The 23201-nt window shown below is 37.3% G+C and overlaps 5 protein-coding genes across 5 annotated transcripts; all 5 read left to right on the forward strand.

The window, feature by feature from the left end:
• The first annotated feature begins 2921 nt into the window (after positions 1-2921).
• LOC110857755 lies at positions 2922-3976 on the forward strand. Its single transcript, XM_022106364.2, has 3 exons — positions 2922-3053; positions 3115-3275; positions 3599-3976. The coding sequence occupies exons 1-3, from the start codon at positions 3051-3053 to the stop codon at positions 3891-3893; spliced, it is 459 nt and encodes a 152-aa protein (XP_021962056.1). The 5' UTR covers positions 2922-3050; the 3' UTR covers positions 3894-3976.
• Positions 3977-4543: 567 nt separating this feature from the next.
• Positions 4544-7649, forward strand: LOC110857873 (SET and MYND domain-containing protein 4). The gene is made up of 4 exons (XM_022106487.2): positions 4544-4994; positions 5330-5803; positions 6166-6293; positions 6357-7649. The coding sequence occupies exons 1-4, from the start codon at positions 4748-4750 to the stop codon at positions 7263-7265; spliced, it is 1758 nt and encodes a 585-aa protein (XP_021962179.1). The 5' UTR covers positions 4544-4747; the 3' UTR covers positions 7266-7649.
• Positions 7650-11992: 4343 nt separating this feature from the next.
• LOC110857567 (multiple epidermal growth factor-like domains protein 10) lies at positions 11993-15550 on the forward strand. Its single transcript, XM_022106156.2, has 5 exons — positions 11993-12350; positions 12418-12876; positions 13289-13616; positions 13954-14282; positions 15017-15550. Exons 1-5 carry the CDS (start codon positions 12032-12034, stop codon positions 15481-15483), a joined length of 1902 nt encoding a protein of 633 aa, XP_021961848.1. The 5' UTR covers positions 11993-12031; the 3' UTR covers positions 15484-15550.
• Positions 15551-15932: 382 nt separating this feature from the next.
• Positions 15933-19137, forward strand: LOC110857562 (protein draper). The gene is made up of 5 exons (XM_035858026.1): positions 15933-16447; positions 17086-17535; positions 17812-18157; positions 18348-18664; positions 18810-19137. Exons 1-5 carry the CDS (start codon positions 16156-16158, stop codon positions 18830-18832), a joined length of 1428 nt encoding a protein of 475 aa, XP_035713919.1. The 5' UTR covers positions 15933-16155; the 3' UTR covers positions 18833-19137.
• A 1711-nt stretch (positions 19138-20848) lies between these two features.
• On the forward strand, positions 20849-22881 carry LOC110857658. Its single transcript, XM_022106260.2, has 4 exons — positions 20849-21138; positions 21239-21388; positions 21841-21937; positions 22013-22881. The coding sequence occupies exons 1-4, from the start codon at positions 21121-21123 to the stop codon at positions 22249-22251; spliced, it is 504 nt and encodes a 167-aa protein (XP_021961952.1). The 5' UTR covers positions 20849-21120; the 3' UTR covers positions 22252-22881.
• The last annotated feature ends 320 nt before the right edge of the window (positions 22882-23201 follow it).

Consider the following 23201-nt stretch of genomic DNA (forward strand, 5'->3'; position numbering starts at 1 on the left):
GACAAAAATCAATAAAATTAAATAAATATGTTAGATCGAATCCACAACGAATTCGTTAAATTGTTAAGTTGTACATTTTCTTCGGAAGGGCATTACATTGGTCTGAAGCTATGTACAAGAAAGAAAGTTTGTATTTTATTTTTGGAAACATTACTGAGGTGGAATAATACAAACATTTTACGTCTAGAAATTATTTATGTAGTAAGAGGCAAAATAAAATGTTCCAAAGCAACTTAATTGTCCAGAGAGAAAAGCTTATATACGACCATCAACAAATATTTACTTGACTAGGGTAACTGCATGTTTCTGGGCGAATTTTTCATCCTTTATTAAAAACTAGCGTATAGCCCGCCCAAGGCCGGGTTCTAGAGTTCCAGTGGGGGGTGTGCCCAAAGCGAAAAATCCGTCATACTATATTTTAAATAATTCCCAGTGGAGACTTTGTCATACTACATACATACATCAGACTGAGGGTTTGCCCAAGTCATACTGCATTTTAATTAACCTGGTCACAGTAAAATTTGATTGCCCCCTGTGGGAGTAGTTGAATTAGCTAATTACTTAAATTCCCGTCGCGTGGGAGTAACTGCATAGCTAACTATTTAAATTCCCACGCTTCATGCTCCCGTTAAGTTCCATAAACCCCGTTAACTTCTACAATTAACGCCAAGCTATTGACGGATTCGGATTCAGCGTCAAAAATACATTCGAATTGATATGCGACATCACGAATAAGCCAGATTTGGACACCACGGTCACGGCGAGGTCACGGGGGCCTCGCAGGTCAAAACCATTGACGGCGTTGGATTCAGCGTCAAAAATACATTCGAATTGACATGCCACTCGCTGTGGGTAGAGTTTCTCAAACTAAAATAATTAATTAATAGTGTTTATCACGATCACTTATCATGATAACCACTATTGATGAGTGATGTATGTATGTGGGGTGTACATGTTCATGTATTCATTTATTCATGCAGTGCAGTGCATGCATGCAGTGGTTGCTCCGCTTCCTTCTTTGTCTACTGTATGGGGCAATTTGCATTGCGAAGACGGACCCAGGGACCCAGGGATCATACTAACACTTTATTAGAGTAGATAAATGTGATAGAAATGCAATGTATAAAATAAATTGAATACATTTAAATGACCAAGAATCATCGTCACTCTCAATATTTATGTATTTGTTTATGCGTGCACTTGCTCGGTATTTACTTGATCTGCTAGAACAAAGTCTTGTGCAATTAAATATGTGTGAAATACATCTTTATACTTTAGACTACTCAACAACTTCTATGCATTACAATTTTGTTTATGGAGAATTGGACAGGGTCTTGCATACAACTAGAGGTGAGCTGGATATCCATTTTTTTGGATAATGCATGGCCCGATCCAATCCAACTGGATTTGGATGGATTGGATCTGAAATTTTTTGGGCCAAATGGATTTGGATGGATTGGATCTGAAATTTTTTGGGCCAAATGGATTTGGATGGATTGGATCTGAAAAATTTTGGGTGAATTGGATTTGGATGGATTGGATTTCAAATTTTTAGGGTGAAATGGATTTGGATGAACAGGATCTGGGTGGATTGTCGAATTGGATAAATTTCGTCACCATAAAGAATATCAGGAAGTGTTCTTTTTAACACTCCGATCTCATCTTAACATTAACTGGGCCATACTTTTGTTGCATGGAACACACTGTGACACATACAGTCCAATAAGATTTATCCCGAACACTAACCATGAGTTTATATATATAATTCTTTGGATAATCCATGCCCTGATCCGATCCAACTGGATTTGGATGAATTGGATCTGATATTTTTTGGGCCAAATGGATTTGGATGGATTGGATCTGAAATTTTTTGGGCTAAATGGATTTGGATGGATTGGATCTGAAATTTTTTGGGCCAAATGGATTTGGATGGATTGGATCTGAAATTTTTTGGGCCAAATGGATTTGGATGGATTGGATCTCAAAAAATGACGATCCAGCTCACCTCTACATGCAACTATGCAGGTTCAGGGTTAATTATGACTTTTATGCATGCAGAGATCATGTTCAGCATTTATTTGGGAGATGCACGTGAAAATCGCGAGTAGGGAAGTTGTGGTTTCATTTCATGAAGTGTTCAGTCGAGGAAAGTTGAGTGGAGTGGGTTGACGAGAACAAAGCGTGTCCACGTCAACTTGGGATCCAAATGTTGGTTTGGGAAACTGACTGCACGGAGGAGAAACTCGTCGAAAAGCTGCCCTCTCATATTTCTCCCTTTCTCAAACGAGATGAAAGCTCGCGTTCCATTATGTTCTAAAAATTTTGATAAATACATAAGACCTTGGATCATGCAAATTTAACAAGTGCAGTGTTTCTATTTAGATGATGCTATAATGAAATTTGGTTTGTATAAATATGAATACTTATATTACAATTGAATGTACACGATCATCATGGCATGATGCAATCGTTGTCATCCATGTGACCGAAGATATTCCAGGACAATTTTTAAATTTCTTGTTCCGATTCCTTTTCAACTACGATTTAGTTAAATTAAATGTATGCATTTAGATCAGAGTCATGTTGATAAATATCCTGTAGTAATGGCTCGATATTGTGTATAGATTCACCACATCAGTAGGAAATTTCTACGGATTGATATAATTTTAATACCAATTTTAACACCGAGAAATCAATACCTGCGTAACTATACCAGATTTCTAACAGTGTACCCCAATCCAAGGTTCAGACCCTGGCTAAATAATGTACGTAGTAAAAAAAATATGTTTTAATACATTACCACATCGACCCGGTGACTCACCATATATGTACATAACCATGTACATATCATATAAAGGTTAACATGTATACAATAATTGCAGTTATCTTATTTCTGCATTACCGTCGAATTTTTTTGCGATAAGATAATCAGCTCAATACGTTCATGTTACTGTTCCATTCGATCGTTTACACATATTGTCGTACTCCACGGAACTTGAATCGTCCAAAAAATTGAATATTTGTCCATAATTTTACCAAATTTATAAACCATGGTAAGTCATCAATTTAACTACAAAAATCTTATTTCTTCAGTAAATAAACGTATTTATGTAGTCGTTAAGTATCAGTGAAGTGGATCAACTCATAACTAAGGCGGACAACCATGGCGCAAAATTTATGGAAAATTGTCATCCAAAAAATAAAGGATTATGGAAATCGCGAGCAGCTCGTTCTAGCGATGTCGTCATCGTGAATAAGACCAAATTCCATTTTAAGTAAGACAATGACGATGTTTTCAATCATGATATTTTATATTCGGAAAATTTACTTGGTAGCTTGTAATGCAGTAAACTTAGTAAACCTATAAACGTTTTGCATATTACAAATATAAGTACAAATGAAAATCTAGTTACAAATTTACTGTAAACTTATCAGGTATTTTTTTGTATTTGAAAATATTCTGTAACACAATTTTACAAAGCTTGTACAATTTTCAGAAATTTTCGTGAACTCGGCGACCGAGAGATTACAATACCTAAAAAAAATGTTCCTCCTCCAAAAAAATATCTGACTAAAATGTTACCTCCTTTGTTAACAGATTGACCTCGGAGTCGAAATCCTCCGGCGTGTGGACTGAAGAGATGCTACCCGTTTCAGACATCAATCCTAAACGGTCCGTCCTCTTCGGGTGTCAAAGTCGCGGATTTATGACGGGGTGCACGGAATGCTGCGTTTCATACAAGAGCAAATGTGGCAATGCAGAATTCACCGTTTACACGAGCAATCCATTCGTCGGTGCGAAACATGCGGGTGCAAAATTTGCATCAAATGTCACTGTTGCAACGAATCTTGGCCAGCAAAATAATAACATGGTCTGTTTCACGGTCACATAAATGATAAGGTTTTCAAGACTTATAAAAGACACAATGAATGTAAATAAGTGTATGATTTCAGAAAATAAAGAATTTTTACCTGATTTTTTATTACTCTGGCGATGTGTTTATTGAATTTCGGAACTATGTATACAAATTTACATAACGCCCTTTAATGCAAAAGGGTTAATTGCATCCATTAATCATTTCTTGACATCATGCCACAGTTCACTAGTTAGCTTGATCTTGGTTTAACTAGATTTGCAAATTTCTTACTTTTCTTACTCTTTCTTTTTACTTTCTATGCATATACATATGTATGTACATATGAATTCTGGGACATATGTAAATACATATGTACATATGTACATGTCCAAGTCCTGAACCAGGCAAACTCAATAATACGATTTGTGTAATGACTTGTTTGTATCACAAACATACATCAATATACACATGTATCGATACATATATTTATTTTAAGTTTTTCATATGGTAAGTAAATATCAGTAATTTTAATGTGCTCACTATGTGCAGCGAAAATATCTCTGTTGTCTCTATTTTGTTCTCCAGCCTGTCTTGCAGAGGATCAAATCTAGTTAGCATACATTTACCCAGTTAAAAATAGACCTCATTCAATACATACAAAGGTACATTCATATGTACATATGTGTCTCTGTACATTGCGTATTCACATTCGCATGGTCTTTTTTCGAATCTTAAGATTAGTCTACATCTCTTCCTGTTCGTTCACACACAGAACTTGTACAGCACAATTTTAAATAGTATTGCTACATAATTACCTTAATTATTTAGTACCGGTTGGTAAAATTTTTCAATTTTTTTAAAAATTACTCTGCATTAAGAAGTATTTTATAATGGACGATTTTGACAATTTGTCGTACACAACTGTTACCGCAGCCGCGTCAATTTATCTTGGAAATTGTGCCATTAACTCGACCCATTACAACTCTGTGAGGGATTCTTTCCTCAAATCTTTCCATGATGATGGAAAAAAGCATGAATTTTTAGAAAAATATCACAAATGTGCCACAAATCAGGAGAGGATTGATCTTTTTAGACCCTACTTTAATTGGACTTCAGTTCCAACAGAATTTCTATCAGGTATTCAGAATAATACAGAAATTTTATGAACTCGTTATATTTTGATGATTTAGGTTAAGCTCAGAATTTACAATAGGCGTATACTTAGCAAAGAGTTTGTGAAATAAATAATTCGTTCATGTAACGTTTTTCTGTACAATTTTGCAAACAAAAGCTCGCTATTTATCCAGCAAAAGTTTTGTCAAATCTCACAAATTTCGAAAAACTTAATATGTTCAATTTGAAATAGTTGCGAAAATTATAGCTATGTAGTACGCCTAGCTTAATGTAATTTCGATGTACAGCTTTGCACCAACAAATATTTCAATCAATATTAAAAATTATGCACATTACAGGAAGGATAGGCTGGCAAAAGTCTGCCGCGCTATCGAACGCCTTGCGCCTCCAAGGGGGCGAAGAAAACGACCACACCCACTCGTTACGTGCGTACAACCTCTCCCTCTCCTTCGCTCCGCCCAATTCTGTCCAAGAAGCTCTTTCATATGCGGCCAGGTCTGCATTATTTCAGCGAATCTCGGAATTCAAGCTTGCTCAAAGAGATGCACATCTGGCTAAATGCTGTGCATCCTTTTCTGACCTTGATGACACCATTAGACACCAAATTGAGGAGAGGGCGAAAAATAATGCGAACGGAGCAAGCATCACAGGAAATTTAACACTGGGGAAAGTTCTATGCGAAGATATGGTCGCGATGATAAGGAGAAGTCCAAATTCTGACAATTTATTACATGGCGCAACAAGTGGAGTTGAGCTCAAAGTTGATCCCATTGCTGGGAGGAAATTAGTCGCGACACGAGATTTTCCAGCAGGTAAAAAATAAATGGTGCATATTTTGCTAAATAATCATACTCTTAAGAGTCAAGTATTAAAATGATAGCAAGTGGTATTTATATTGCACTACCAAAGTGGTATTGGCAAGTAATACCGTTTAGTAATGGATATGTAGCTCCGTGTTAAAGTTTCACCATATCGGTAGTATTTTTTTACGGACCGGTATAATTTTAAGATCAGGCGGTAAGAACTTTAACACCGAGAATAAGTACCGGCGTGACTAAATTAAATTTCTAATAGTGCATGATCCATATACTACACGGTTGAATAATGCTGTCAATGGCGTAAACTAAATGTAAAACCTGCATTATTTAAATACCCCTATTTTTTGTAACAACAGGATCACCCCTCCTCTACGATGAGCCGTATGTTATCCTACCCGAAAATATTTTAGGTTGGAACACTTCCCGTTGTTCCACCTGCGCCCAACCAATTCTCGGTGGTGTGCCTGATCCACTATCGCCTTTTGTAAGTCAGCATTAAAAACATTTCATGTTTTACGTTACCAATTGATAATCTATTAAATTACAGGCGACCTACTGTTCGGCCGACTGCTTATCGAAACCCGCCGCACTTCCGGCAACAATTCTATCTTACATTCAGGCCTGCCCCTCTCTACATCAGGCCCTCCTCCCACTTACCGTCCTCTACAAACTATCCCGAACTCAAACTCCCACCCAAAGCTCTGTCCACTCGGACCCCTCTCGATCACACACCTCCATCTTTAACCTCATTCAACACAAGTCGATCCCCTGGAAATTCGATTCTTCTAACTCTGTCCCGCCCGAATTTACCGCCCTATTCGTTTCCCAGCTTGCCGCCGAACTCACTACAAATCTCAGCTCTCCCCTCTTCTACCCGGATCCCGCCCTCCTTCTCCACTTGTTGGAATCGCTTCCCTACAACGTCGTCACCTTGTCCACCCCGCCCACAAGTCCGGCGGGAGGAGGTCCCTATGCGACCGGAGTATTCAGTAGGATCGCCCTCGCCAACAGCTCGTGCCACCCGAACGCCTTACTTTACAAAAACTCTCGCTCTCCCGTCGGACTTTTAGTCAGCTGTCGCAGAATTTCGAAAGGGGAGGAGATCTTGCTCTGTTACAAGAGCCACTGGAGTCGGGAATCCATCCATGATAGGAGGGCGTGGCTTCTTACCCATTACAAATTTGATTGCGCATGCGCCGCTTGTCAAAAAGGATGGGAAGAAAAGGATATGCAGTCTGAGCTAGTTTTCCAGGGTGACTTGCTACAAAAGGCGGCTCATTTTGAAGAGGATTTCGAACAGGTTATAGCTCTAGTGGAGGAGGGCGAATGGCGGGAAGGATTTGATGCTGCGGTACGTTGTTGTGATCAAAGTGGTCATTTCGATCCAAGGTGGGACATGGTCGTCGCGATGGAAGAAATTCTAAGGAGGATAGTTATTCAATTACAGGAAAACTAGTGGGAATTTTTATCGATAATCAAGTACCTATGTGCGTATATCTGTATGTGCTGATTTACTTTACGGGAAAATAAATAGTGTCAAAATGCAATGCATCGCAAATTACTTATATTTACATAGATGAAGAGGTTTAAAAATCGCAAATTGAATACGTGGAGGAAGGGAAAATTGAGACGAAAATTCAAATCCGCATACAAGACTAGTTGCTAACCTGGAGATTATGCAAGCTTTGACAGACATACAGATAAAACACTCCAAAATTGCAATCTACACGGAGAATACAACGGTCACACGAAATCACAGATTTTATGAAAAAATTAACTTTGTATTAGTGTCCAATCACATTGTTTCACGATTTTCTAAAATAAAATAATTGAACACCGATGAAAAGCCAATTTCTTCACAAAACCTGTAATTTCGCACGACCCTTGTATTCTTCATGTAGATTTCGACTTTTTGTAGCTGTAGGGGCACTGAAAATCCAAACCACTGGAAAAATGGATATCAGAACTTAACTGTACCTACATAAGTTGCCCATCCATGAAAGTATGTATATTATTTTTGCACAGTAAACCAATATATCACACAGTTCGTACGATTATCATTGTACAAGGAATATGTGTGTATGTCGAAAAACTGACTATACAAGAGTTTATGTACATATATGTAATCAATTTCAACACAAAAAAACATCATGCCTCACAACCCATCGTAGAAACCAAAAAATACTTCAGTTAAGTAAGTGTGCCATTAAAAACAAACTTACTATATTGTATAGTGGATTATCCTCACGAAATGTTGTGATACTTATTTATTATCAGGTGCAAAGGAGTGAATACGTAAGTATTTAATTTCCTGGGTACAAGAAAATAACGGAACCAAGATGTTTTGTTGCCAATGCACTTGTCTTGCCCGTGCTACGTACTTGTAGAGAAAATATGCCAAGTAGTTAGTGTTTATATTTAGTGTTCGATTCGATTGGTCGAAATTTGTGACACTTAAATACTTGCCGTAACTTAAGATTATGAAGTTCCACATATTTATATTAGTATATATTTTGGGGGATTCCTTACGCATGTTCGCATCGCAACATAATTTTTACAAAAAATTTGCGAACAAAATGATAGCTTTGGATGCGCGTTCGCAAATGGATTTTCAAGCCAATTTTTTTGCGAACTTTGGTTTTTTGCTAACGATGCGGACTCGTCATGAATACCTTCATTGAGTATGTACGAGCATATATTCATGTATACATATATTTAAATGGGGGTCATTGAATTTCGAAGCATAGTGAAATATAAGTACATTTATCTAAATGCATTATTATGAATATGAAGTGCTTGTTCCAAGTACATGTTTCTCAGGTTGCAAGCCTACTGACCTTTACATTCATCCAAAGACATGCAGAAAGAAATGGCAAATCTTCCCTTTGTAAATATTCGCTCTTTCGTTCTCGCCGCATGCACTGGCCCAGTCGCAAATTTGGCACTCCAAGTACTGCTCGATATAAATTATGTGCGTACATACGTATGCATGTATGCAATTTCGATCGTGTGAATCTACACTTTAGTATTTAAAAAACTACACCAATATAGTGACAGAGGCAAATAATTACATTTACTGGTATATATTATTACCCATACTACGATACATACACACAAATTCCTCACATTGTAAATATTTACACATTCATGCCAACCTACATATTTATGTTTGTTTAAACTGTGTGACAAGTGACAATTAAGTGACACACATTTAATTTCTAGGCTTTGCGAAGGAAAACCAAGCCAAACGAAACGAAGGGAAAGAAACTACGATCATTTCGGACCATTAGTTTTTGCAACCTGTAGAACGAGGTGTGTACGTTTGCTAGTTCTCATCTACCCCATCGTCAAACTGTACATTAAAAAAACGACATGATAAACATCCATAAATTTCTATTTTCGTACGTATTCATATGTAAAGCCGTAATAAGTTTCAAGTCCTATACTTTTCGGATAATATCGACATGATCAAACTTTCAAATCCAAGAGACGCTTTCATACGTATTACGTTAATCTATTTAATCAGATTAATATCTGGCAGCAGGAGCTTGTGGACAATCTCGAACTTATTTGCAGACTGTACATTTCAGTTTGTTTTTGTCGCAAACAACAAATTCGGGAACTTTGATGTCACAACTGACCTGCATCGCTGGACGAAGCCAAATTTGAATACGCCATTACTTTTAAACACAATTATTCCCGGTACCGATTCATTTTTAGAGCGCAACAATTCATCTCTATTTCCTGTCAGGACGCAATCCTGGCTAAAATCTACGCGTTCTTTAACAACATTCGTCACTCTGAACTCGGGGAAATTTGAGAATGGACAGTATCACAGCACCATTTTAATATTCGAACTATTACGGAGAGAAAATCCCACCTACATTATTGCACATTTGGATGAACCCAGTTCAAGAAAGTACTACACGTTATACCCCATATGGCGGGGAAATTCAAAACTTATTTTATACAATTTTAATGCTCCCGCCGTTATATGGATTCCTTGCGTAGCATGTCACGGCAATGCAAAATCTCACAGTACTCAGGATACTACCACGCTACAAGACCTGGATAAAATTTGGATCGCGCGTAATTCGAATATGCAGCATCGCATCGTCCAAGATTGGACGGTGAGTCGATACGACATATACAAAACGCGGTGTGGTCCATCCTTATCCCGATTTGAGGGCGAGTACGACGTCGCATATTGTGCAATATGGTCAATCGGAAAACAATACAATTTCACAATTCGACCCGGTCCGGATTCTACCTTGGTTCTTGGACAGCCTGAAACCTATTACGTTGGATTGCTCGCTTTTCAAATTGTCCTCAATAACAGCACCATGAGAACCTTTATCGACTCGAAAGATGGATTCTTATCGAGCTCATGGGTCAATTTTGGATTTGAAATCGTAACTCAATTTCCCTCCTCGATCGACAACTTTAACGTTTTTCTCTCCCCGTTCGACAAAACCACGTGGATGTTGATAGTTCTAAGTTGTGTGATAATCACGATCGTCCTACAATTTGACACGTCCGATAAGGAAATCAGAGTGCCCCCCATTTTCGAATTTATTCGCGTCGCAGCCATCTTACTGGGTCAAATTGGCGGGAATCTTTTACATAGTTACAAATCCACTAGGGTCAGCAGGACAGTCTTTCCCGTCTGGTTGTTTGGGTGTTACATTCTCATGACGAATTTATATCAAGGGTCGATTTTCTCCTTTTTAACGGTTTCAGTACCCCCAATTGTTCCCGAGACGCTGAGGGCATTAGCAGAATCGGGCTACTTAATCGTCACCACGTCGCACTATTCGTACACCTTGAATTATTCGACCTTATCGTACCATTCGCTCCTGAAGGACGGAATTATTCCCGAAATTATGTCAAAATTGGGTAACAATAGTAATTTAAGACACGTAATTTCTCAGTTAGACTCAAACCTGGTATTCATCCACCCCTTGAAATTCGGTCTGTCCAACTGGGCCGACGCTATTAGCAGTTCAACCCCGATTTCCGGGGAGGGTAAGAAAACAGTCCGTATTCCTAGAAAGGAGTCCTTCGCAATTTTAGACGTAAAAACGAGACTGGTAATATTTTCGGAATATTTAAAAGTTACGGGGAAACGGTACGTGGTCGAAAATAGGGAGGAGACACCCTTTCATTCCATTGTTTTTGCGACCTGCATGAAAAACTTTTTGTACCCGTTGATCCATAAGTCGTTCAATTATTTGATCGATTCGGGGATCCAGGCAAGATGGGATGACGTCTTTGATATGCATAACAGATTAATGGTCATGCGCCAATTGGGGAATGCAACGTATAAGAAAATATTTGCGAAATTTATGGCAAATAAAGGGACTGAAATGCACACTTTCCCAGAAGCCAGACCGGTTTCGTTGAAAGTTATAAAATATGTTTATACAATTTGTGGAGTGTTGGGAATTTCTAGTTTGGTTGCTTTCTTGTTTGAGGAGAAAATTTGGATATCGAATTTTTTTGCGAGCATCTGCAAAGTTGTGAGGAATTTGAAGGACAAGATAATATCGATAAATTGTACAGTTTATGGAGGGAGTGTATATAGGATGGTTGTATTTAAGCAGTGTGTTTGTCCGAGAATAATGAAATTTAATTAGGGTAGAATGATTTATTTACATATGAAGCAAACCATGTATATCTATTTGCAAGTACGGTCATGCTAAATTTGACTGTTGGTGGTACGATGGACACTATTAACACAACATGAAAGTGCAACAAATTACCCGAATTGCATCTTTTACAGATGACTTTAGCTTTATTTGATATGCTGTAGTCTTTGTATGTCAAATATTAAACTGTTGAAGCCGCATGAGATTTAGGCTTTATAATCATCAGCCCCTAAGTAGTATTTCAAAATATGTATTTACTTACATTTACATACACACATATCTTATAAAATATCCTATAAAATTACATAGCTCACTAATTTGTAATATGCTTTCTTCACTTATAATAAACTGATTCTTAACCTTTAATTACATAGGTATATGTACCTATTTGCATAAGCACCTGTACATGATTATCAATCTCACTTGGACATATGCAAATAGTGTTACACTATCACTTTATCACTTATCATGTTAGTGTCATCCCCAACTCCGCTCTGTTTGCTATATCATCCTATCAAGGGTGTTCATGCTTTAGTTAATCTTTGGTTTCGAACCAATAAGTGCTATTATCCGCATGTGTAATTATTTTATATTTTACTTGATACAAATGTCTAATACGATTTTCACCGTGTGGAGTATCGTCCTCCTGTGTACACTATATTTTACCCAACCTACTTCCGGATTAAATTACGAGTCCAACTGCATACCAACAAACACAATTTCGTTTTGTGATACCGATAAATTTCTAGAATGCATTGATTACTCGTGCAATTGTAATTCGACCATGAACTGGGACCGGATCCAGAACAAGTGCGGCATTAATGTGGGACAAGCTTGTGTTCTTGCACCGAACGAGGGAGATCCACCATGTTATGGAACGGCAGTTTGCCAAGGTAAGATTTTGCATAAACTGGCAAACCCGAATTTTTGCCTAATTTTTGCAAATATTTTTTTTTTCAGAAAACTCGGGTAATCCCGTCTGTACCTGCGTAGCCCCAGATTACCCGGCAGAAAATGGGGAGTTTTGCATCCATCTTGTCGACACGGCAGGATCAAACTGCCGAAATCTTGGGGTGTCGTGCAACGCCGAAAAACAACTAGCATGCCGTGGTTCAAGCTGCTTATGTAATCCGGGTTGGGAAGATTATAGAGGCAATTGTTATGCCAGTTTTAATACGACGTGTGTTTCCGGAAGTGTGATTCCACATGAAAATTGCTTCGACGCGTTTGGTCTTGAATGTAGTGAGGAGACGGGTAGGTGCGAATGTGGGCTACCAGAGGATGAAGTTTGGGGGGAATTTAATGACTTTGGATTCTTCCTATGCCAAAGGAAAGTTGGAGCAGTGTGCAACGACTCTCTCGACGAATTTTTTGACCTACACTGTGTAAATACGGCTTTATGCAAAAAACCGAGTGAAGGTGAGGTTTGATCTTGTATTTTAGAAATAATTACGGAAATTGAGAAATTGCGGACAAGCTTGTTAGTTTAGTATACTCCAATAATCTGTATTTATGTTTCCGTTCTTCCTCGACTCAATCATTTCGTGAAACTTTTGTTCAAGTTTTCCTTCGCATCTTTAGTGTTCTTCGTATCGTAAAATAACTTACTAGATTTTTTAAGCGTCAAAAGATTTCGTCATTCAAAATTACGCTACTAAGCTTTCGATTTGATGCTTGACCCCTTATTTTTTCTTCAAACTATTTTATGATACTAAGGTTATGAAGGAATATTTAAGTAATAGTTTCATTGGAAAATCTTTGTCACATTTAAATGAAATTTGTCATCAGAGTGGGCATTAATTATAATTCGAAGAAAAAATTTTGTAAATAGACGCACCTTCTCCAATCTGTGTCTGCCCGCCTGGTTGGATTCCATCGCTCGACAGATTGAAGTGTGTGCCCGAAGTGGTACTAGAATATGGAGAGAATTGTACGATACGAGGAAATACCCACGCTTGCAATCGAGACAAAAATCTGCGTTGTTTGTGCGGTGACACACATTGTAATTGTGCGTGCGGGACTGGGTTGAGCCCGAGCGCTGCGGGAGTGTGTCACGCAGGATTTGAATCACCTTGTAAGATTGGAGATGAAGCCGAGGATCACTTGACATGTCTTGATGAAGCGTTCTTAAAGTGTGACGTGCGACATGGAAAATGCGGGCAAGTTTCAAATTTTGACTAAATAACCAAGTGTTTTTAGGACAACAATGTTTCTGGGAATTATTGTGCGTGAGGAATTATTTGTGCGTGTCCCTCACTTGCATAATTCTCACTATGCCCATTTTCGGCGATATGGGGTTTCAATGAGGCGACTATTTAGCGCAAATATCTAACTGTATGTAGAAAACCTTACATAACTAATAATAGTCTTTTTAACGTAAGTTTCAAATTTCGTTAAAGAATCGAGGACACAAAAATGCTTACCAGCAAGAAACATTTATTTGCATGTCAAAAATTTAAATATTTGTACTAAATAATTACAAGAGTATTTTCTTAGCTGCCAGGACAATTCGGCGCAATTCTATGATTATCGGAAACAAAAATGCGTCCTTAAAGTGACAGAAGAGTGTGACCCTGCAGGAGTTGGTGATCCACGTTATATTCAGTGTCCAGCAACCTCGACCTGTAGACAAATCCAAGACCGACACCTGTGCTGGTGTATGCAGACATATTTCCCGACTGGAGATTTGACATCGTGTCAAAGCAGCTCTGTGGGGACTAAGCTAACCCACGGAGACGCCTGCAATGACTGGGATTATAAGCGATACTGCCCAGAATATTTTAATAATTTGTTCTGTGTTAACAGCACCTGTCAATGTCCGGAAGGTAATTAAATTTTCTCGCATCAATAGTGGTATTCACAGTAACCGATTATTGCGATTATAATCATTATCGATTATAATCACCCAAAAATTCTCTATGGGGAAAAATAAACCAATGTGATTATAATCGTCAAAAAAATAATCCTCTCCCAGGACGATTATTTGGATTATAATCCTTGATCCAAATGCAATTTTTTTAAAGCGTCCGAAAAAGTAGCCGTTGCTATGATACTATTTAATGAATCCTGCTGGATATTTTAGGCGAAATTATCAAAATACAACAATAATCTGGTGCGTTCATGGTATATGATTATAATCGATTGTGATTATAATCGTCCTCACGATTATAATCGGTTACTGTGAATACCACTAATAATACTGGAGAAATTTGCTTTTAAGAACAAAAATAATAAAGCTCGTATTTTTGAATTTTTCTTAAAGTATCTATGAAATTGGCTGCTTAGGCAGAATTTTAAGAATAGCGAGCTTCGAATAAAAATCACAGATTTTTAAAACGTTACAACTTTTTAGACCTCACCGATTTAAAAACTCGCAAAAATACATACATATACGTAGAATTATCTACGTGTATGAATTTTCAAACATGTAGACAGTTTCAATTTTTAACCACATTTAAACCCTCTTTCTTTAATTTTTTGAATTTTGAAAAATTAAAACATTGAAAAATTTAAGTTCTCAAAAAACAACTTTTAATTAATCCCGTCATTATATCCACAGGTGGTTACAGTTTTGACGGGGTGTACTGTTACGCAGACTATGGAACAGCTTGCAACACATCTTCCACACTTCCTAAAGACACATGCAATTACAGAAGATTTCTGGAATGCTCTCCAACCAGAGATACTTGCATTTGTAGATCGAGCTTTGTCTACGAACCGGAAATTGGACGTGAAGCATGTTTCTTCAAATTAAATAGTACTTGCGACATGAAACCAGACCTCTGCGTTGCGAATGCCTTCTGCTATTCCATCAATCCCGACGCTACTTCAGGGTCATGCCAATGCAAAGAGGGCTACAGACCTGGCGATGGAGACGAGTATGCAATTTGCATACCAGAATATGAAACCCCCAGCACTCCAAAGCCTAGCACAAGCACGCAGGAAAATTCCGCTAATGCATTGCATAATTACATTTCAACCATTTTGCTAGTTTTAATTGCATCAAGTGCTTTGTATTTCAGGTAAAAATTTATGTAACCTCATTAAGTGGAAATTTTTGGAACAATACAATTTCTCTTGCGTAATAAGATAACTTGACATGAGTATTAATTTGTTGCATCCAATTTCCTACCAATTTAGGTTATCTACAACTTTGGTGATCAAACAAATTGCCAAATTTTTCGCAATATATAAACTACGCACATACATACAGGTACAGGTGTCAATATTCAATTATTAGTGTGGAAAGGACGCAGATTATCCACACAATCGATTCAACTCTGTACTTAGGTACACTTTTACGTACATGTGTATGTACATAATCTCCAAACATGTTTTTAACGGTTTGACATTGACGTCAATTCCATCCAGGACATCGATATCAGTTCTTCCTGACTTGGACAAGCATGTTATGAAATTATGTACCTGTTGACCATCCAAGTTTATCAGTTACCGAAAACTCCGCAGCATCTGCAGACATGACAACCAATTGATAAGCATAAGCATATCTCGACAGAAACTTATACATAAATTTGGCACATATTTACATACATAATTGATATTGTTAATAATTGGGTAGATAATAGAAAAGTGTTACAGAATACAGATTTTACTCTAGTCACCCACAAAATAACGGGTCCACATTATTCGAGTCTGACCCTTATAGAGAGCACACTAAATATCATCTGATTTGCAAATATGAATCAAATAATAAAGGCGCAATGTTTAGTCTTGCTAATCCTATCCGTGCTAAACGCTGTGGTTAGCTGGGCCTACCTCGATTATGAAGCGCCATGCAGTCCCAGTGATACAGAGAACGTCTGCGACCCGTCCAAATTCCTCAAGTGTATAGATAACACGTGTCTCTGCAATGGAACAATGGTCTGGGATGTAAAGAATGTGGAACGATGCGGTTTAAAGCTGGGTCAGGTTTGCCCAATTTATCCATCATTCCGGGGTCCCTTCTGCTATGGAACGGCGGTCTGTAAAGGTACTAACCACCATGTTGTCATATTTCCCATCGTAATTTTAGAAAATACTTTGAGAAATAATCTTACCATGAAATTCAAGGAGCCTAATTACTAGATATGCACATTTAGGAACAAAAATTCAAGTAATGGTTTTGCTGCAAAAATTTATTTGAAGTATAGCGAATTTCACGAATTAATAATGGAGGTCTCCTAGCGTCAGCTTTTAACGACATTAGTGTCAATCGATCACAAATTTAATTAATATGCAATTTGCAAAACACACTATCTCAGGTTTGGCGTAGATAAATATTTGCATTCGAAGAGGGGAAAACGCGCGACAACTTTGGGATGTGTTAAACTTGTCAACTTTACGGCGTATTTTCTCCTCTCTGGATGCAAATATGTATCACCGCCAAACATGACCATTAGCAGAATGGCAGATAGTGGCAAAAGAGAGATAGTCTCTTTTGCCAAATTTAGTTGATTAAATTTATGATCGGTTAACACAAATTTTGTCAAAATCTGTGAGCATTCATGCACACGCTGCGAGGCCTTATGGTCAATTAATTATATTTTCGTGCTATGCTAAGGTTGATATGAGAACCTTGAGTATTTTGGAACAATTATTTGCGATCTTTAATTCAACATTACCTTTCAGAATCTGACGGTCATCTGCAGCAAGGAATTTGCACATGCGTATCACCCGATGAACCATCGCCGAATGGGGAATACTGTATTCACCTGGCCCACAACGTGGGAGAATATTGCACCCAACATTACGTGACCTGCAGTACCACAGATCGCTTAATATGTTCTGGTACCCAATGTACATGTGAATCGGGGTGGCTCGTTAATGGTACCGTCTGCATGGCGGGATTTAACAGCACTTGCAAAGTTGGTAGCGAATTACCCATAGAAACATGTAGAAGTAATAATTTGCTCAAATGTAATCCGGAAACTGAACGGTGCGAGTGCTCCCGCGGAACAGATCACATTTGGCATGAAAATACAAAAATTTGTCTAACTAAAGCTGGGGCAACGTGTGAACATGATGATTTCCATCATTACGAATGCATTGAGAAAGCGAGTTGTAGAACCGGACCAAACGGTTAGTCGAAAGTTGTATTTAGCTTAAAAATTAATTTCAACCGTAATGTTTTTATTAAGGGTATTCATGATGCCTTCGTATGCTTAGTGTCGTAAAATCACTTAGGACGCTTACGAGATTTTGTAAGCGTCGTAAGATTTTCTCATCGAAAATCACGTTACTAATTAAGCTTACGATTTTTATGAAGCTTTCATAAAAGCGTCCCTTTCATGTTTGTTCGTATACTATTTTATGATACTAAGGAGACAATTATGAATACCCTCAATGTTTTGACAGGTTTGGGCAGAATTTGCACCTGTAATAAATACCATCACCCCTCTCCTGACGGAACTGAATGTGTGCAAGACCCCGTTGAAAGAATCCTAGCCCCTGGAGAACTCTGCGATCCCGAAAATCTCGTGGAAGTCTGTAATTACGCCAAGGATAATGTGTGCTCCTGTCCTAACAAAAATTTCACCTGCTCGTGCGATTGCGAAAAACCGTTTCTCATCAATTCAAAGGGCGAATGCCCAGCTGGGTTTGAAGCACCTTGCGAAAATTTACCAAATTCTCCAATTAACTTGACCTGCAATGAAGAAGCGTATTTGAAATGTCATCAAATTGGGGAAAATTCTACGTGTGGGTAAGACAATTGGATTTTGAAATCACCGCATTTTTCATAGATGCAGTCATCGAAATTTTAGCTAGTATCAACCAGCCCCATTTTTTCATTGGCCAATTTCCAACTAATATCGCTGCGACGATTTTAGTTTAAAGCATCTCTTGCAATTTCAATATATCTAGTTTTTTAGCTAATTTGTAATCTATTTCAGGTGCGATTCACCCCTTAGCCAATTTTACGATCGAGTTCTAAAAACGTGTCAACTACGAGTTGGTCAAGAGTGTGACCCGAGTCCAGACAAAATTTCGTGTCCAGAAACTTCCATCTGTCGCAAAACTGATGGGGACATCACACGTTGTTGGTGCGAGCATAGCTACAAACCTTCCGAGGATGAAAGGAGGTGTTACTACACTTACAGCGCAACCCAGTTACCGCACGGTGCGGCCTGCCAAGAGTGGAATTATCTCGAGTTTTGTCCGAAATCTTGGAACTTATTTTGTGTAAATGGCACTTGCCAATGTCCAGAAGGTACACGTTTACTTAATCCACTTAAAATAATTAGACAACGGAGTTGCCACCGTATGTGTAGTAATTATTATCATGTTGGTAAAGACTTGAACCCGAATGGTTACAAAAATTTCTGCATAACTCAAATTGGACCTTTTCTGATTAGAGATTGAAGGAAAAATATGGTAGCAACTCTGAATTTCATGGAAACAGTGGCCGCGGAAGCCGTGACGGACCACATTCGTGGGGACATTGACATTGTAGGATAGGGAAAAGAGGGGTTTATATACGTATATGTAACATGGACACATGATCCGGACAACCGTGGGGGAATTGTCACTGTCTCGCCACGCTTGTGAAACAACTGTACTTCAATTAATGTGACCTTTCAGTAGCATATCTTTACCAACGCGGTGACGATTTTGTAACCAATCTAGATATTTTGAACTGTTGAAATAAGTATTTAACAAAGTCTGCATATTAACGATATCCTGGTCACAGGTGGATTTCGCTGGACCAACAAGAGTCGTTCGGAAGGGTGTTACCCGCAAAAAAATATGCCCTGTAAACCTAGATACACGTATGTCAATCTGACATGCCACCCGGAACAAAAATTTACCTGCACAGAAAATACCTGTCAATGCTTGTCCAACTATTTATACGAGGACAATAACGAACGAAGTGGTTGTTTTTTAAAACTTTATGAAGCATGTGGAGAGACAAGTGCGGATCCATTTCCTTGTATTTCAAATGCAACTTGTACCAATTTTAATGCACCCGGACCGGATTCGCCTAAGTCTTGTCGGTGCGATAGAGGTTTTATATCCGAATGGGAGGAGGAAATTGATGCATTTGTGTGTACGGCGGGTGTGGATGCAGTATCACCATTTTCTTTTGGTTTAATAATTTTCACAACCGTTTTGTGTAAACTGTTGTCATTCGATTTGGATTAATAAATTAAAATCATGTCGAAATAAGCAAGCATCAAAATTATGTTTTATGTACAATATGAGAAATGTTGATCAGTAATTCGTTGATTATTTAATGAGGGTATTCCCGATAGCTGCTTACGTACATATGTATGTACATACATACATGACCGTTTTATTCCTTATATTGCAAGGTAACTTCTGGTACTTACGAAATATTTTTAAATCTCGGTGATACATAAGTACTTATCTATTTATGAGACATATATTTACGAGACAGTATGATGTATGTACATACATACTCATTTACGTATGTATGTATGTATGTAAAAATGTAAGTACAAAAATACATTTAATATACTGCCTAAGCATGGGGTAATAGATACGGAACATGGAATGGAGTATCATTAACAGTCAGTAATAAGTATGCATATATATGTACATAAATTTATATGCGTATGAATATGCGTATGAATACCGACAAATACTGATATGGACATGTATGCATGCATATATGCATTTGTACATGCATATGTAAACATAAACATGTCACTCCATTAATTGAAGATATAACATTTGCAATTTCATTGTGTTGAAATTCGCCTTTTATCACATTTGTAGTGTGACACCAGTAAGCAAGATCTTGTTCAAGTTTACGACGATTTCTTGGTAATGGACACGCCTCGTCCAAATACACTCTAAATGATATCGTAAAAATTTGATGCATTGCGTTAGCTGAGGTGTCAAAAACAGGTTTTTTTCTCATTCCTAATCCGAGTATCGTTTATCCAAAGCATTGGATTACCGTTAAAAATGGAAACTAATGTATGAACCTATGTACATATTACATAAATCCGGTGTGCGTACTGATATGTAAATGATATGTTAAATAATTTCACCTGTCCATGCAAAATACATGCATTATTTACTAAACCTGTTGCAAATTACCAAGTATGGAAATTATCAGAGTTAAAGTTAATTCACCTATTAACAGATTATTTAGTGTGATGATCAAGTCTTGATCTTGCAGTTAATAAATTTTCCCCCATCAATTTCTCATATTGCTTAATTGGTTAGCATCTAAACTTGGCATACCAATTTGACATGTTGCGTCCCATTTTATTAATCTTAATTACATGTATTTCTAAGTAAAATGTGACGATATCATGATTTTCTGAGAAACCGACTCCTTGGGTGTTGCATACATACATACATACATGCACACCTAAAAATATGTATATATTTTGTCATCGTATTTACACTAAATATGTATGTACTAGTCGAATTGTGAAAGGGAACACACTCAAATTTACATACTTACATATTATCCACTTAATCAAAGGGGAGGCGATTAAATGGCCTACCTATTATTTACCGACATGTATTGATATGGATCAATTTTAGTTATTTTAGGTGTCGCTCCATTTTTAAGATTGTTTGCTAAGCTAGATAAAGTAAACCAATTTGCAAGCTTGTCTCAGTCGAAGTTGGACAAATCTTTGGTCAGTGTGCAATAAGTATTTAGTATTTTGTAAAATTTTTGTCAAGATGAAGATAGCCGTACTGGTAAGTTTCTAGGAAGAACTATGTATTTTATAATTTATTAAACCCAGGACTTATTCTTAGGGGACGAAAATTGTGTACTGAAATTTATTTCAAATTCCAGATTATCGGTTTTAGCTACTTTAGCGTAGTAAATGCCGGTGTTGGGATTCTCTCCCCACCGGAGGAAGCAGACGCTTGGGAACTTTTCGCAAAATTTTGTGGATCTGGATCCGAAGGCGGAGATTGGGGTGGGGCCAGGGTGTGGTGCAAGGTGACTATTTCTTGAACTGATTGTGAAATAATTAAATATTAATTATACGATAAATTACTACAAAACTATTATAAATTTGTTACAAAGTATTTCAAACTGAAGAAATTCACGTAAGCGTTGGTAACATTACAAAATCCATAAATTCTGTAAACTCAAAAACTTTTGCAAAGCTTTGCAAATATTTTTTGCAAAAAATATTCGCAAAATTAACTTAACATTTTTGTAAACTTATTCAGATCAAAGATGTCTTTCAATTTTTTAAAAAGTTTGTAAAATTATTTTTACACAACTTATCGATTTTAATAGTTATCAATAACTGCGTGAATTGCTTCATCATCAATAAAACTATGATAAACCTGTCATAATTATGATTTGATAAAAAAATTTATGTAAATGTATGCATACTTTTAAAAATTAAGAGTAAATTAAATATTAATTTTTTCCTTACGCAGTTCGGCCCAGGAGAAAATTTAGAGGTTATCAATCATAACGTGGAGGCTCCAGCAGCAGTAATTCCTGACTCCGTCGTGTTCGTGCAACCCCCACCCGGTGAGCAGAATAAGAAATATCCTAAATACACATAATTTGAAATTAATGCTAAAAAATAACTATGATTTATTTTAGTAACCTACAAGCACAATATCGCCGTCCAAGGAGGAACAGGAATTGCTCCTCGTACGAAAATCTACGTCCTTCCACAAAAGTCGTCCCACTCGATTACCAGCGAATACAATCCTGGCGCTGTCGTAACTTCGAAGCCTAACGTCTTCTTTCTACGGAGCAATGGGGACGAGGGGTACAGATACGGCACCCCTGCCCCACCTGGCATTGCCGGATATGAAGAACCCGCCCTAATTAAATAAGTATGTAAGCTGGTAAAAATTGGTCACTTGACGGTAACGGCATGGCGACCAATTACAACGATACAGTAGAATTATGTCAAATCTTTTGTTACGTATTTTATTCTTTAGAATGCAAAACTATTAATAACTTGGTAACAATTTCAAGCAGTATTACCAAAAAATATGTTTACACATGTACGAAAATAATATGCATTAACCTCTTAATTTAGCATAGATACAGTAAATAAGTTTTGAATTAAATATATGTATACTAACAGATCTATAATTTTCCTCTGTTTGGTCGCAACTTAGCTTAAATTTTTGTACTGTAAAGTCGAGAAGTGATTATTTAATCGTCTCATTGATAGAGAATCTTAAAGATGAAAAAATTAAGTAGTACGTCGACTTCCAGGTACTTGACCAAAAATTGTTGTACGAAAATTTGATGATAAATTGACCAATAATAAATTAGCGAATTTGGAGTTGGAATTGGAAAATTTAATTTGTGTTAATTAGAAAAATTGATCAATGTGTGTAACGAAATTGGAGCTATGGATTCCTTGCCGATTAAGAGTAAGTAATGATGTCCTAATTTTTAAACTGACAACTCACGATTGGTTTCTTGAAGTAATAAAAACATAAGTAAACTGGTAAAACTGTTGCAAAACTAAACTACAAAAGGCGTTAGGTGATGGTTTTGACGAATTCTCGGGTGAATATCTTTGGCGGGGAGTTGAATTTTGGACTGATTTTTGGTAGGTTGCAAGATAATACTCTCAAAAAGATATCTTTAAAATTTTAGGGTGATAGCTTCACAAATGCACCCTACAGTGCCCCCGGAGTTGGTAGAAGCCAAAAAAACACTTTCCAAACTTAATTGCTTACATAGCATGATAACCAAAGAGGTCAGAGGTGAATGATTGTTAATATAATAACCCTAGATAATCATTGCATGTAATAATAAAAGAATC

This window comes from Folsomia candida, unplaced genomic scaffold (genome assembly GCF_002217175.1).
Source record: "Folsomia candida strain VU population unplaced genomic scaffold, ASM221717v1 Fcan01_Sc019, whole genome shotgun sequence".
Taxonomy (NCBI): domain Eukaryota; kingdom Metazoa; phylum Arthropoda; class Collembola; order Entomobryomorpha; family Isotomidae; genus Folsomia; species Folsomia candida.